Genomic DNA, 14670 nt, shown 5'->3' on the forward strand with positions numbered 1-14670 from the left:
TAAAAAGAGTAAAGTAGTTTTGTATAAATAAAGACAACAACAGTTACACATGGAACAACAAAAGGGGAAATGATTAAAAAAGCGAGTGAACAGTCGAACCAGAAGAAAACAGATGAGGGCTCACTGACCATTCAGAAGTTAATTACATAATTGCAAACATACGTTAACAATAAACCATGAACATAATCAGAAACTTGAACTGTGTTGTATTCCTTGAGTGAACAGTAGGTAATTACCATTGAAGCATGGAGCTTTGTCATCCTCTGGGACTCACAACAGGGCTACTCAGCTTCAAGCAGCAGCAGGCTAAGGTACTCTCACTAAGACTACTCTAGGCTGCTTCTGCTCTGGCCTGGCAGCCCTCTGGATCCAACCTTAGAAACACAGCAGTTTCCATTCTGCTCCTGGTGTGCCCAGGGCATGAATGTGACATCCCGTAACACAATTCATTGGCCAGGTTTATCCCTTAAGCTTAGGTTGTAGACTTTCTTGATCTGCGTCGGTATCAGTACATGGCCACTTCCCTAGTAATAGTAATGCTCTCTGCGCTGGAATCTGTTATAGACTCTTCCACTGGTTGTAGTCAGAGACTCCTGCGCGCATAGGCGTCACTATTGATAAAATCTGCTTCCTGGTTTGATCAGAATTCGTTCGAAAGGCTCCTCTTGCTCCAGCACAAGGATCTGCATGGAAGAGAGAACTAGGAAAGGTGGAGACGGGTGGGGTAGAAGGAAGAGCCAGGGAGAGACAAGTTAGGCACACCTGTAAAAACACAGCACATGGCAAATATCAACCAATGATGTCAAAGAGGAGCAGGCTCAAGGGCATAGTGAAGCACTGGGTGTCACCGTGCACATTATCAAAAGTGTCAGTGTCCTTTGGACAAGAAATGTAGAGGGTTCTGTTCGAAGCCTACACCCAGTGTACAGTTGAAAAAATGAAGCAAAGTCGAGGACAAGTGAAACAGGAAACATGGACGGTGTGTAAACAGGAAAGGATAGCACCAAATAATTTCTAGCTACAGTAGTACACTCACCTTGTTGCTTCTGAGGAGTAGTACACGCTTTGGGAGCTGTATTAATGTAAACAAGTAATGAAGCAATCAGGGTGATAAAACAGTTTTAAATTGAAAGTATTTTCCTTGCAGCGTTCCAGCTAGCTAAGGTCAGTTCTCGTCTAATACAGGCACCAAAATTATTTTGCTAAACTTTGCTTTTATCCTTTCAGAATCACCACCACTAAACACACTGCTTCCACCTCGTCCTTCTTCTGTGTTGCAATCCTTACCTGAATGATAATGAGCCTCACCCAAAGAAAGTGAACTATGCTACCTGATCTAAGTACCTCATGCCGTCCCACTGCCTACATGGGAATTCAGTGCTCTCCATTAAATTCTGACAGTGTCTGTCTCTGATGGGCAACCTAAACAGCTGGGCAGTTTCCTGTCATTACAAAAAGAAAAGTTCAGCTGGTGCATTCCCTAGCTATGGTATGGATGCACGTCTCCCATGACCTTGCAGGCTACAGAAGGAAATCTGGAGGGTGCCTATCCTCTTTTTTCCCTCTTGAGGCTTACAAGTATAATGCTGGAACCTGTGTGTTCCATAGTAGCTCCGTCATCTGGATTTCACTGAACTAGGAGCTATCCCTGAAAGATTGTCAAGATGTGGAAGATATTTTTCAAGACATCAGATCATGCTTTGACACGGTCAACACAACATTCTCCAACAACTGTGCATTTGTTGACTACAGAGAAGGATGCCTGGTACAATAATTGTGAGGACTAAGTAATGCTGGGCTGAAAGGGTGCTACTTATTTTCAGTTGCTCTCTCAGACATGAAATCTATACATTGGTGTTCAGGCTGGAAGTGAAAGACGCTCTACTTGTCAGAGGTAATATTGGACACACTTGTCTACTCAACGGTCATCTATCTCTAACAAATGTCTTTGTAAGGCTATAGATAATATTGTTTTCTCAACAAGGAGCTGCAGAGGGAATTTATGTGCCAGGTCACCCCCCAATCAACCTGTAATCAAACAGCAAAGACATAGCACTATTGGGCACTCTCATCAATATTATAAGTATATTGGATTGGTATGGGACGATATTCTTATATTTTCCCAAACTCAGATGCTTTTTATGCACTCTGACCTAATCCCCTGTGCCTGATTGATTAATAATTTAAAAGAACCAGAAAGGAGAAACCAGTTGTCAGTGAGATCACTCAGCAAACAGCACTCCAAAAATTTGCTGACCCTGAATGCCCTGACGAATTTGCAGCTACTTTTGAATTGGCAATGAAACATGTTGGCATGCCTTGAAGTGGTTCACAACATGCTGTGTTTTAATAATCGGCGAACTCACGTTTTGGATTAAAAGCTGCGAGTATGTGTGTGAGTTTAGCTCAATATTTACTAGAGACTTCTTGTGTCTCATTTTTCACGGGCCTTTCCTTTACATTTAATCTTCACACACTCCCTACACTGAACACATATCTTTTTTCATATGAGAAAGTTATCAATGATGATAAGTCCTCAGGGGGGTCCCTCAGGGCTCCACACTGAGCCCTTTGCTTTTTAATGTTTATTTGACCCCCCTGATAAAATTGGCCGAACAACTAGGGGCCAAAATTATTTCCTAGGCGGATGACACGCAGCTGCTATTTACGTGGCCCAGCGATGTCTTAGACACAGGGCAAATTCAGTCCTGTCTATCCTCAGTTTTTAATTGGCTTGCTTCCTCACAATTGAAGTGTAATGGTCATTTTCCCCCTAGTTTTAGAGAATTACTTTGGCCGGTTGGCTTTCCGATGCCCTGTTTAGTCAATATCCTCGCTAAGAACTTGGGGGTCTGGTTCGGAGAGGACCTCCGGTTCGAGGCTCACATTAAGAAGCTGACGGGGGGCTGCTTTGGGACCCTTAAAGCGCTTCAGAAGTTTTTTCCTTATCTTCCTTCCTCAGCAAGCGAGTCAGTTAATCCTCTTGCGGCTTGACTATGCCAACGCCTTGCTTAGTGGCTCCCCGGCTTACTTGGTGAGGCATCTCCAAGTGATTCAAAATGCGACCGCCCGACTGTTAGGTAATATCCCCATGCGGGTGAGCGTAAAGAATCACTAGCAGAGTTTGTACTGGTTGCCAGTTCCACAGCGGATTATCTTTAACATTCTTACACTGGCTATTAAAGCCATTAATGGGCAAGGTCCTGCATATTTGATGAAACGATTCAGTCGTTACTCTCCTAATAGACCCTTGCGCTCTGCCGCTCAACATCTGCTGCAGGTCCCACGTTTCTGGCGTGCCCGGCTGGGAGGGCAATCAGTGGCGGTGAAGGCCGCCTTGGCCTGGAATGAACTTCCATTATTCCTGCGAGCTACCCTGAACTTCGGCTCTTTTAAAAAAGCGTTGAAAACGCATTTTATTCAGGTTGGCCTTTTAGCTGCCTTCTGTCTTATTGTTCTGCTTCTATTCTGTTTTTCCTTTTCATCTTCGCACCAGGATACTCCGGCAGTAATTGAGCGCGTAATAAAACAGCATAATAATAATAATAATAATAATAAGTACACACGCAAGCTGGTGAGAACCTGCCAGTAGCTCCTCTGGTGGTGCACATGTGAGATACTTTCTCATTTCTCCACACCTTTTTCTTTATGGTACACATACACTTAATTTTTTGAGTGCTGTTTGCTGAGTGATCTGACTGACGACTGGTTTCTCCTTTCTGGTTGTTTTAAATTATTAATCAATTAGGCACAGGGGATTAGGTCAGAGTGCATCTGAGTTTTGGAAAAGATAAGAATATCATCTCATACCAATCCAATATGCTTATAAAATAGATGAGAGTGCCGAATAGTGCTAGGTCTCTGCTGTTTGATTATAGATAACATTGATCAAAAAATATTTAATTAGATTTTATGTTTTCTTTGATAGAGACTAACGGCCTGATTCAGAGTTTGGCAGACAAGGTTCTCTGTCACATACACAATGGAGTACCCTGTTCACCAAAACCTCAGTCCACGCGCCTAATTTAGAGACGTACAGAACTTAAGTATTCCATTGACGATGCCACTGTTGGTTACGTCAACAGAATACTTCCTCTGACAGTCCAAAGGAGTAGGGTCCTTCAGAGGAAAGACATCACACAGTCAACCCTATTTAGGGTGGATGGTGAAATGCTTCTTTTTCCAGTCTATCGGCACTGGGAAGAAACCTGGGAGAGGACCGGAAAAAAATCAATAATGACCCCCACACCCTGGGAGAAAACGAGTAGGGGCATCATTTTTTTACTCACAAACTCACATCGATTTTCGGAGTTTGTTTTAAAAAACAAAAAAAATGTGAATAGTTTGACAGCTAGCCATCATGGCTGACCATCGTTTGTCAAACTACCGCCATGACAGTGGTTCCGACAGCTCTAAATTTGCTGATTAGGATGTCCTTGACTGCGAAGATCTGTTGCAGGATTGCCCTGAGAGTGGAGCAGTTCTTACCCCAGACTTGGAGCGCGACTTACTCGAAGTCTGTTGACTTCTTCCTATGTTCTGTGACGTACAGCTTCACCTCACAGTCGTGGATCACCTTCGGGTAAACTCATTGCACAACTCACCCGAGTCAGGCCATAACACCAAAAGTACACCTAGTGCAGGTCAGTTATTGACAACGGTTTTCGACAGTCATGGCATGTTCTACACCCTACAGCTTTAGACAAGGACATTGTTCCCTTGCACACTTAAGTTAGATTTAAAAACCAATTAAAGAGGGAGCAGAGCTCCAGATTCGTCTTCAAAGGCACAGAAAAAAACAAACTTATGTTAGTCTGCACGGATGGTGCTTATATGTGGCTCTGCTCGCCACCTGGCTTCGGGCAGTAGCACTGCTGTGAAAACTTTCCTGACCCAGTCCGGGGCCTGTGGAATATTCTAAAAGTGAGGAATCTGTGGTTGGAAGTAACCATCGGAAACTGAAGCTAATCTGACAGATTTTACAACCTGACCCTTCCACCTCTGAGCCCTTATTGCCATTTAACAAGGCTCTGACTGACCTGATAGAGGAGGATTGATCTTAAAACTGTTTCTGCTTCAGTTCCCTATTCCATAGACTATTCAAGTTGATTTGCCTTTACTTAAAAATGTAAAAGAAATCTTCTCAATTCTCCCTGACAAATCTCTCTTTGAAATCCAATCAGGAATTATTGTAGTGTCTCGAGAAACCTGTGGTGATAATTATATCATGGAAAGGCTGATTTCAGGTACACTTTCCTCCTGATGAAGCCCATTTTACTCCTCTCTTCCTCAGGATGAGCTTAGAAAGTGGAGCCCATCTGGCAGCTGAGAGCAATACCAAATCGCGCGGAGGAGTGTCTTGAAGGAAAAGAAGAGGTGAATAGGGCTTGTACTTCTACAAATTCCTATCCATCTGTTAGCTGATGTCAGACAGTTTCCTCCCCAAGGAGCATACCTTACCCTCTTCTTTCTCAGGATGAGCTTTGGAATTAGAGACATTTTGGCAGTCAAGGCCACTACTAAATGATTCAGAGTGGCTTGTACTTTTACAGCTTTCCTACTAACTGTTTAACAGAAAGGGGTTTAAGAAAAGTAGGCATTGTGGGCTGAATAAAGCGTAGGCGATTGGATAGAGGAGGCCAGTATCCTCTCCCACTTACAAGCAGGCTTCAGAAGGAAGGTAGGCACGATGGACCAGGTCTTTCGTTTTTTTGCCATCTATTGGAAGGCGGTTACCATCAAGAAATGCAGTTTGTATATGGCCTTCATAGATCTCAAAACTGCATTCGACCTGGTCCCTCGTACAAAACTTTGGGAAATACTTGGAGAGATGGGTTTTCCCAGCGGTCTTCTGAACCTAATCGTAAAGCTGCACGAGGGGAATTATGCGAGGGTTAGATGGGGATCCCAGGGACAACTAACAGATAGGATCCCAGTGCGGAGAGGAGTACGTCAGGGCTGTGTCATGGCTCCGACCCTCTTCTCCCTATTCGTAAATGGAGTGGTGGACCATCTGAAGGGGGAGGAGACGGATGCCCCATCCCTGGCGGGGGAGAAAATCCCCACACTTCTCTTCGCTGATGACACCCTATTAATTTCCAAATCCCCGGTGGGCTTACAAAAACTCTTGAATCGGTTTAGCTCCTTCTGTACCACCCGAGGCTTAACCATCAATACATCGAAAACCAAATTGATGGCTTTTGCCCCCTCAAAAAGATTTAAAAATAATTTTGTGCTCAATAATGCTCCCCTCGAGCTGGTCGAATCTTTTGACTATCTTGGTGTCCGGATAAACAGCCGCATGACCTGGAAGGACCATCTTTCCAAAATGTTACTCAGTCACCGAAGAGTATCCGGGGTGACGCTGAAGGAGCTCCGTGAATCAAGTAGTAAACCGATCTCCCCAGCTATGGCCATCTATGAGGGACAGATTCTTCCTGCAGCACTTTATGGCTCCGAACTTTGGGGGTTTGAAGGGGTTTCAGATCTGATGATAGCGGAAAACAATTTCTTTAGGAAAGTGGTAGCTCTTCCCGCTTCCACCCCAATGATCCCACTAAGATTAAATCTGGGCAGAAGAACATTAAAGGACTTGGTGAGGCTACGCCCGTTGCTCTTCTGGTCCCGTCTAAGAAGAACTGAGGAGCTCGCAAAGTACGCAGAAGGGTTGGACGATCTACTCTTACTGGACACATGTAAAAAAATAGGATGGCTAAACAAACTGAAAGAACTGGCTTTCAATTTGGGTCTAAGAGAGGCATGGGAGTCGCAATCACCGCCACCCAAAGATGTTATTAAAAAACTATACTGGGACTGGGTACAGAGTAACGCTACGAGGCTTACGAATGTGGGCTCACTTACTGATCAATTTTTGTCAATTAAGTGTGTGAGAAAATTGGAACCCTTTCTCGATTTGATAACTAAACCGTTGGATCGAGCGCTGTACCTAAAATTGCGATATGGGACGCTCCCGGTGCATGACTTTTCGGTGAGATGGTCGAATTCAGATGCCCTCTTGCGTGCATGCCCTGGCTGTGCGGCTCCAAAGGAATCGGTGGCTCACTTATTTTTCGCCTGCCCAGCCTACAAAGGGGCGCGGAAATTCTGGTTGAAACCCGTCTGTAGGGAATTAGGGTTGAGGTGCCATAGCCAGGCACTACGCGTCCTCTCTACAGATTCTTCATCTGCCAGTATGATTTGTGGGGTGGCTAAATTTCTGGGAAGTGCGTGGTTGACACGCTCCCGCTTACTGAAACTGCACCCGGGGGGTCCTACAAGCTGATGATGAATTTACTGTTAGCAAACTAATGAATGAGGTGTCCATGCTTTTTTATTGTATTTTATAATCTTTTTACTGGTAATTTGGAAATGTAAATGTATATGTATTCTTTTATGGTGATTAATTTGCCGAATAAAGATATTTCAATATTCATGCTTGTACTTCTACAAATTCCTATCCATCTGTTAGCTGATGTCAGACAGTTTCCTCCCCAAGGAGCATACCGTACCCTCTTCTTTCTAGGATTAGCTTTGGAATTAGAGACATTTTGGCAGTCAAGGCCACTACTAAATGATTCAGAGTGGCTTGTACTTTTACAGCTTTCCTACTAACTGTTTAACAGAAAGGGGTTTAAGAAAAGTAGGCATTGTGGGCTGAATAAAGCACAGAACCAGCACGATTGGTTTTGCTTTCGGCTTATGACCCAATGTCTCAAGAATAGCTGATACCTTATAGACGGGAATATTAGTTTTAATGTTCAGCGTTTCTTCTCTCCGTTGGTAGCCTCCTAAAAAGAAATCAAGTACTGCAGTCTGAAAATCTGCTGTCATAGGTAAAACGATTGTTTGTGGTGTAACCAAGGAGAAGGAAGACGCTTTTCTGCTGATTCTTCCTGCCCAGGACATCCTTTCTAGATTTTTTTGTGTTGAAAAAGAGCTCTTGACATGTTTTGGTCAGTCATATTCTGATTTGTGTCTCCTTGAGAGATCCTGAGTGTGGTGCTCTTTTATTTGTTGCTCACATGAGTCTTCCAAACGGTCCTCACTTATGTTTGTATTCAAATTTGTCTTCTCTTGTGGCGCAAGAATGATGAGCGCCTCAGCAGGTGGATGAACTGCTTATGGAGTGGCTGGCTTCTATGGATGCTGCTTAGATTGCAATCATTGCCTGCAGAGTAAATGGGTAGAAGCTTCTCAGCAGAGGGTTCCACAGTCACCCAAAATGGCGGAAGAGTCCTAATTCTCTTACATGACACTGTACTGGACTGAATGATATGATTATTTGTTGCTGGAGGCATTAATGGTGAATCTCTGCTGGACCATGAGGTCCTCACTGATGAAAAATATCTTGAAAGTCAAGTGGAAATTAAAATTGAGTGGGTAGCCTCAGATAACCTTGATGTGAAATGCCATCTAGAAGGGAAGCAGCGGTGTGTTGAAATGTCTGCAGTCCCAAGGAGATTGGGGGATGACCTGGGTCCCTATTACAGATAAGGGGCATTTTTCATGTTTGCGCCATGGCACATCTTTGAATAGGTGAACAGCGCGCAAACAGGGAAAGTGCGCCCTATTAGGAAAATTGCGCTGCCCTGAGGGTAGCTACAAACTTTTGCTGACCTAGGGACAGCACATTCAAGTGAAATACGGAAAGGCTACTTCAAAAGCCACTCGATGTTTCACTGTGCAGGAGGCAACCCGCCAGCACTTTTAAGAGGGATTGGAGAACAACTTGCAGGAGTTAGCCGCGAGTAACTTTACCCGCTTGCAAGGGGATGAGTGGGGGTCCATAGGACCAAATTGCCCCCCTCCACAGGGCTGCCATCAGGGGGTATCAACATTGCACCACCTTTTTGTGTTGCACTTTCAGTGCACTTCCTGACAGCTTGTTTGCCTTTGGGCCCGCCTCCATAATACAGCGTGGGCGCAGAGGTAAGGAGATTTCCTCATTTGCATATGGCTATGCCCCCATGAAAACGAGGGACCGCCCTCTTGAGATAGTGCCGGATCCACCCTGAGAAATGCTGGGTCCGAGTAAGGAGCCCTGTACTTCTTTTGTAGCCTGGAGGGGGCTGATTTCGTAGTCGCAGGAGTGAGGAACAACTCCATGGCGTGCTCCACCAATCCCGGCACTAACGGTAACAGAGGTAGAGACAATTGCTTCTTATGAAGGGCCTCAAAAATGACTGAGGTCGTCGGCGTGGGCACAGTAAGTGTGATGCCCAGCTTGCTCGCCCCTCTCAGCAGCACATCCTGGTAGGAGATAATGTTGTCCACAAGTGACACCCTCGTCCGAGGGGATTCCGACAGGGTAGGTGAGTAGTCCCTGGCACTGGACGAAACCGTACGGGACCTAGACCTGCCACTCCTGTGGCGCCGTCCGGAGCGGGATCTAGACCTCCTAGGCCTTGGTCGTTCCGCAGGTCTTAGCGGCGGACTGACAGGGAGCCTCGGAAGAAGAGGCCCTGTAGGCGGAGTCGGAAAGTGCGGCAACGAGGCCGACCTCGGTGGAGCAGGCGGCCCCCCATGAGGTGGCAAATGTGGAGTCGGTGGCAGCCCATGAAGCGGCTGAGGAGGAGGATGATGAGGAGGAGGTGGCATCGGAATCTGAGGGGGCGGATCCTTTGGCAACGGAGGCAGTGGTGAAGGCGACCTCGGATAAGGGGGCGAGTATTCACAGAGTACACAGAGACCGGAGACTTCTCCACTCTCCTCTTCTTCCTCGCCTGACCTGACTGGGGAGACCGAGAGGCCGTGCCCCCTGTCAGTGAACGAGATCGCCGCCGTGCCCCCGATGATCTGGAGGAGCTTCTGACATCAGAACGTCTCCTGGAGGCCGATGCCTTCCTCTTAGGCTTCGAGCGCCTCTTCGGCGTCGATGAACGACTTCTTGACACCGACGAGCGTCGCCTCGACGTCGATGATCTACGTCTCAACGTCGAAGATTGCCGCGACTTCGAAGCTCTTCGTCTCAACGTCGATGATCTTCTCGACGTCGACGATCTCTTCTTCGACGTCGAACGGCGGTGTCGCCTTGACCTCTCTCGACGTCGATGACAATAAATCTGTACCCGACGTCGACCTCAACGGAGGTCTCGACGTCAGTCCCCTCGACGTCGAATGCCGACGCCGCTTCGACCCAGAGCCCTGGGGAGACGGGGAACAGACCGTGGTCAATCCTCTCCACGCCGACGTCGAGGCTATTGACGGAGACAGGTGGTGTTTTCTGGCCTTCTTCTCACTGGGGATCCCCCCAGAGGCCTCAGCACGGGCAGATGAAGCAGGTCCAGCATGCCCAGACCCACCTTGACCGTGCTGTTTTCTTTGCTCCAGCCCTTTGAGCCTGATCTTCTGTCTGTCCTTCTGGGTCCTGGTGGAGAAAGTCTGGCAGATCTCACACTCCTCAGGAACATGTGTAGAAGGAAGACACAGGATACACATCTCGTGTGGATCGGACTTGGCGTTCTTCCTAGAGCACTCAGGGCATTTATCAAATAAGTCAGGCATATTTGATAAATGAGGGCTCAGAATTACCAGAAAAACACCCGTATTTATAGAAGGCACAAAAACACGTTGAGTGAACACACTCTAACACTTTAAAGTGCAAAAAAATTGAAATAAACCCTAAAACGGGAGAGCTCAATGCCCCAGGGTCCTGCTAGCAGGAGCCAGAAAAAAGAACTGAAAGTGGAGGGGACCTGCTGTGCATTCTGGGATACTGAGAGTTCTAGAAAGTTTCCTTAGAGGGCACAGTATCTTGTTCTGAGCCACATAATGGCAGCCTATGGGGCTTGTCTGTCCACCCCTTCCTCTCTATCATTCCAGAGGCTTTCTTGGTAAAAGGGGAAGTTTTTCTATGAAAGAAACTTGGCAGGCTGTGCTGAATTTTAATCTTGGTGGAATATCTAGTTGAAGTACTGGACAGTGTAGCCTGATAGGTATAGGCTGCATTATTTGTCTTTAAATTCTCTCTTAAGTGTCTATGCAGGACTGCACAAATAGACAGCTTAAGAGATTATTTTTGATTGCTCCAGGGTCCCCGCACATGAGCGGGACTATTCACTAGATTATGACTATACATAGAGATCCCCTACTACAGAACTGTATATCTAACGTCCTGGGCCATAGGCCGTTGGCCCAGGGCGACATCCTGGCCGGTGTCCTCCGCGGCCTCTCAGTCATTCCCCAACCCTGCGTCGAACCCATTGTATTTTCTCCACTTCCCCATACCCCGCGAAACTTACAGGGGCAGCCCCTAGCTTTATATGTCACTCTCTCTGTCGCCATATACATGTCCATACCTCTCTGCCATTCTCCCACCTTTGGGGGAGTGGAGCTCCCCATTCCCGTGCCACAACTCTCTTTGCCACCACCAATGCTAACAGGGCAAAGATCAAGTGTGGGCGGGTCAAATATATGTCGGTTGTGATTCCGAGTAGCACAATTTTAGGGTCCATCGGTAGCGTCACCTCCACGACCTTACTTAGTTCATCTAGTATATAAGTCCAGTAGGAGACTATGGCTGGGCACTCCCATAGGGTATGAAAAAAGGTTCCCTGAGGGTGTCTGCACCTCAAGCAATATGGATCACTAGCTCTCCCCATGCGGTGCATTCTGACCCTGTCGTAATAGACCCGGTGTAGTATTTTATATTGAATGAGGCGTAATCAGGACTTAACCGCAACCTCCCTGTGGTGCATCAAGGCCGACTCCCAGTCTATGGTGTCCATGTCGCCCACATTCTGCTCCCAGGCCGCCCTTAGTTTCCCTAATCCGTCCGGTACATTATTAATCAAAGTTTTATACGTCAGGGATATCAATTTATTGGGAACCTGTTCCTGTAACAGGCGACCCTCCAGGGGGGCATATTCTGGTAGTTGCGATGCTAGGGCCGTCTCGGCCTTCCAGGCATGACGGAGTCGTGCGTATTTAAAGAACTGCGCTGGGGTTAGTCCGAATTCCGCCCTCAGGGACTCGTATGTCCCAAGCTTCCCTCCTCTCACTAAGTCACCCAATGCTGAATTCCCTATGGCGTCCCATTCACGGAAGCCGGCGAGCTTATGTAGTTCAGTTAACCATGTATAGGTCCAAATCGGTGTATGTTTAGTCAGCTTATGTGCCCGCCCCATCATCTTTGTCGACCTGTCCAATACATCTATGGTGAGCTGCGTGGCGGGCAGCTGCCGTCGCCTCCCTATTCCCCCGTATAGATAGTGCAGGCTAGTGCGGTGTGCCATGGTGGCTCTCTCTAGTCTGTAGGTCGGGTTGTCCACCGGTCCGTGCAGCCAGTCATTTATTGGTGCAAGATGCTCTGCTCAATAATAGGCCTCCACATCTGGCAAAGAGATCCCCCCGTTATATTGATTCCGTTGAAGGGTAGTTAAGGCTATTCTCAGTTGTTTCCCTAGCCAGAGAAGAGCTCGCAGTTCGGCATTAATTGTCAAAAACGTCTGTCGGGGCAGGGGGAAGTATTCGTTCTGCAGGGCATACAAAAAACGTGGCAGCGTGATCATTTTGAACATCGCTGCTCGTCCTAGTACTGTTAAAGGCAATGATTTTCAGCGGAGGGCGTCTTCTGCAAAGTTCTGGATTACTCGGAGTATATTTTTTTGATATGAGATTTGTTTGTCTGTAGTCAACTATAACCCTAGATATTTAAAACCAGATTGTGTAGTCTGTAGGGCTCCCGGAAGCGGGGGCCAATCTTCATCCGGGCGTGGGCTGTATAAGATCGATTTGTGCCAATTTATCTTGTAGCCCGAAAAGGAGCCATACCTATCCAGGAGCGCAAACAGTGCCGGGATCGTAATTTCCGGTTGCGTAACATATGGAGATCTTCTCCCCCTGCAGGTCCTCCCGTGCTATGCGAAAGCCATGTACCCCATCCACCTGACGGATATGACATGCCACTATTTCAACCGTGAGGGCAAACAACAGCGGGGACAGTGGGCAACCCTGTCGGGTCCCCCTCCGAACTGGGAAGTCCTGTGACAACACACCGTTTACTAGCACCCGGGCCCTCGGGTCTGTATATAGTAGGCCCAACCATCTCCGAAAGTTGAGGCCGACCCCGAACTTAATCAGCGTCGCCTCCAGAAAGGGCCAGTGGACCGCATTGAACGCCTTCTCTGCATCTAAGGAGAGGAACATATGTGGGTCCTCCCTTTATTTCACTTCCATGAGCCAATTATGGGTCCGCCGGAGATTTTGCCTTGTCGCCATATCCGGCAGAAATCCTGTTTGGTCCTGGTGAACCAACCTGGAAATCATCTGGCGCAATCAAAGGGCCAGAACTGTGGCCAATAACTTGGCCTCTATATTAAGGAGAGAGATCGGTCTATACGACTCGCAGACGTCTGACGGTCTGCCCTGTTTATGGATCGGGACTATCGTGGCCATTCTAAGGTCCGGCGGGAGCTCACCCTCTTGGGTTCCATCTCTATACAGTGCCAGAAGGTGGGGAATTAGGAGGTCCGCACCCTTCTTAAAGAACTTCGCAGGGAGGCCATTGGGACCTGGAGCCTTCCCCGGCCAAAGCCTAGTTATCGCCTCCTTCAGTTCCGAAGCTGATATATCGGCATCCAGGGCGTCAGTGTCTTCCTCAGTTAGAATTGGGGTGTGTATCTCATCTAAATAGGCCACAATATCGTCTGCATCACCCAAATCTTGGGCCCCATAAAAGTCCCTGAAGTAGGAGGTGAACGTGTGGGCTATCTGGGTGTCTCCTCTATGCAGTTGTCCTTGGTTATCAATCACACCCTCCACCCACCGTGAGTCTCTTTCTCTACGAAGCAACCAGGCCAGGAGTTTCCCAGACTTGTCCCCCATGTCGTACAGTATGTGCAGGGTGGCGAGTGCCAGTGATTTCGCTTCGTTGGTGGCCAGATCCCTGTATTGTTGCTGAGCATCAAGCAGGTACCGAAGCACTTGTGTATCTCCAATTGCCAAGTGTGGACGCTCCAGGTCTAAAACTTTGGTTTCCACTGTGCACAGCTCCTTGCGGGCTTTCCGTTTCTCCCACGATACCCTGTTCTGCGCACTATCTCGAAGTACCGTCTTGTAGGCCTCCCACAAGGTGACCCCGACTGCACTGAGCCCAAATTCTCAGCGAAGTAGACCTTGGTGTCAGCCCAGAGGTCCTGAAGTATCGCAGAGTTTTGCAGGTCTCATGATGCCAACCTCCAGCTCCCCGTGTGCGATCTCGGCCTGCTCCCCAGTCGGGCCATTAGCGGCGAGTGGTCCGAGATACCTCGTGCCAAATAGTCAGCTACATGGGCGGGCCCTATGGCGTGTCGGGGAAGAAAGACGTAGTCCAGTCGGGAATACACACTGTGCGCCCCTGAGTAGTAAGAGTAGGTTTTGGTGTCAGGATGTAGCCATCTCCAAGCGTCTATCAATCTCAGTGTGCCCACAGTTCTGGTCAGAGGTGTTGCGTGGGAATCATCTAGTCATGTGCCTGACCGGTCCAGGGGGGTGGACATGACGTCATTAAAGGCGCCTGCTATAATATGTAGTGAATCTGGCGTGTCTAGCACTATTTCTGCCATCCTAGTCAGTGTCCTGGTCTGCAGTTTCGGGGGAGCATAGACCGAGACCACAGTGATCCGCTGCCTCACCCATGTCCCTGTTACCCCCACATAGGTCCCCTGTGGATCTGTCCAAGTACGAGTCACG

General features: G+C 47.7%; 1 protein-coding gene across 1 annotated transcript in view; it reads right to left on the minus strand.

The window, feature by feature from the left end:
- Positions 1-611: 611 nt before the first annotated feature.
- REC8 (REC8 meiotic recombination protein) overlaps positions 612-14670 on the minus strand; it is a 579900-nt gene continuing 565841 nt past the window's right edge. Inside the window, exon 19 of the mRNA XM_086920433.1 lies at positions 612-700. Within this exon, the coding sequence (XP_086776559.1) occupies positions 612-700 (89 nt within the window). The remainder of the gene's footprint in view (positions 701-14670) is intronic.

Source organism: Lissotriton vulgaris, chromosome 5 (assembly GCF_964263255.1).
Source record: "Lissotriton vulgaris chromosome 5, aLisVul1.2, whole genome shotgun sequence".
Classification (NCBI taxonomy): Eukaryota; Metazoa; Chordata; class Amphibia; order Caudata; family Salamandridae; genus Lissotriton; species Lissotriton vulgaris.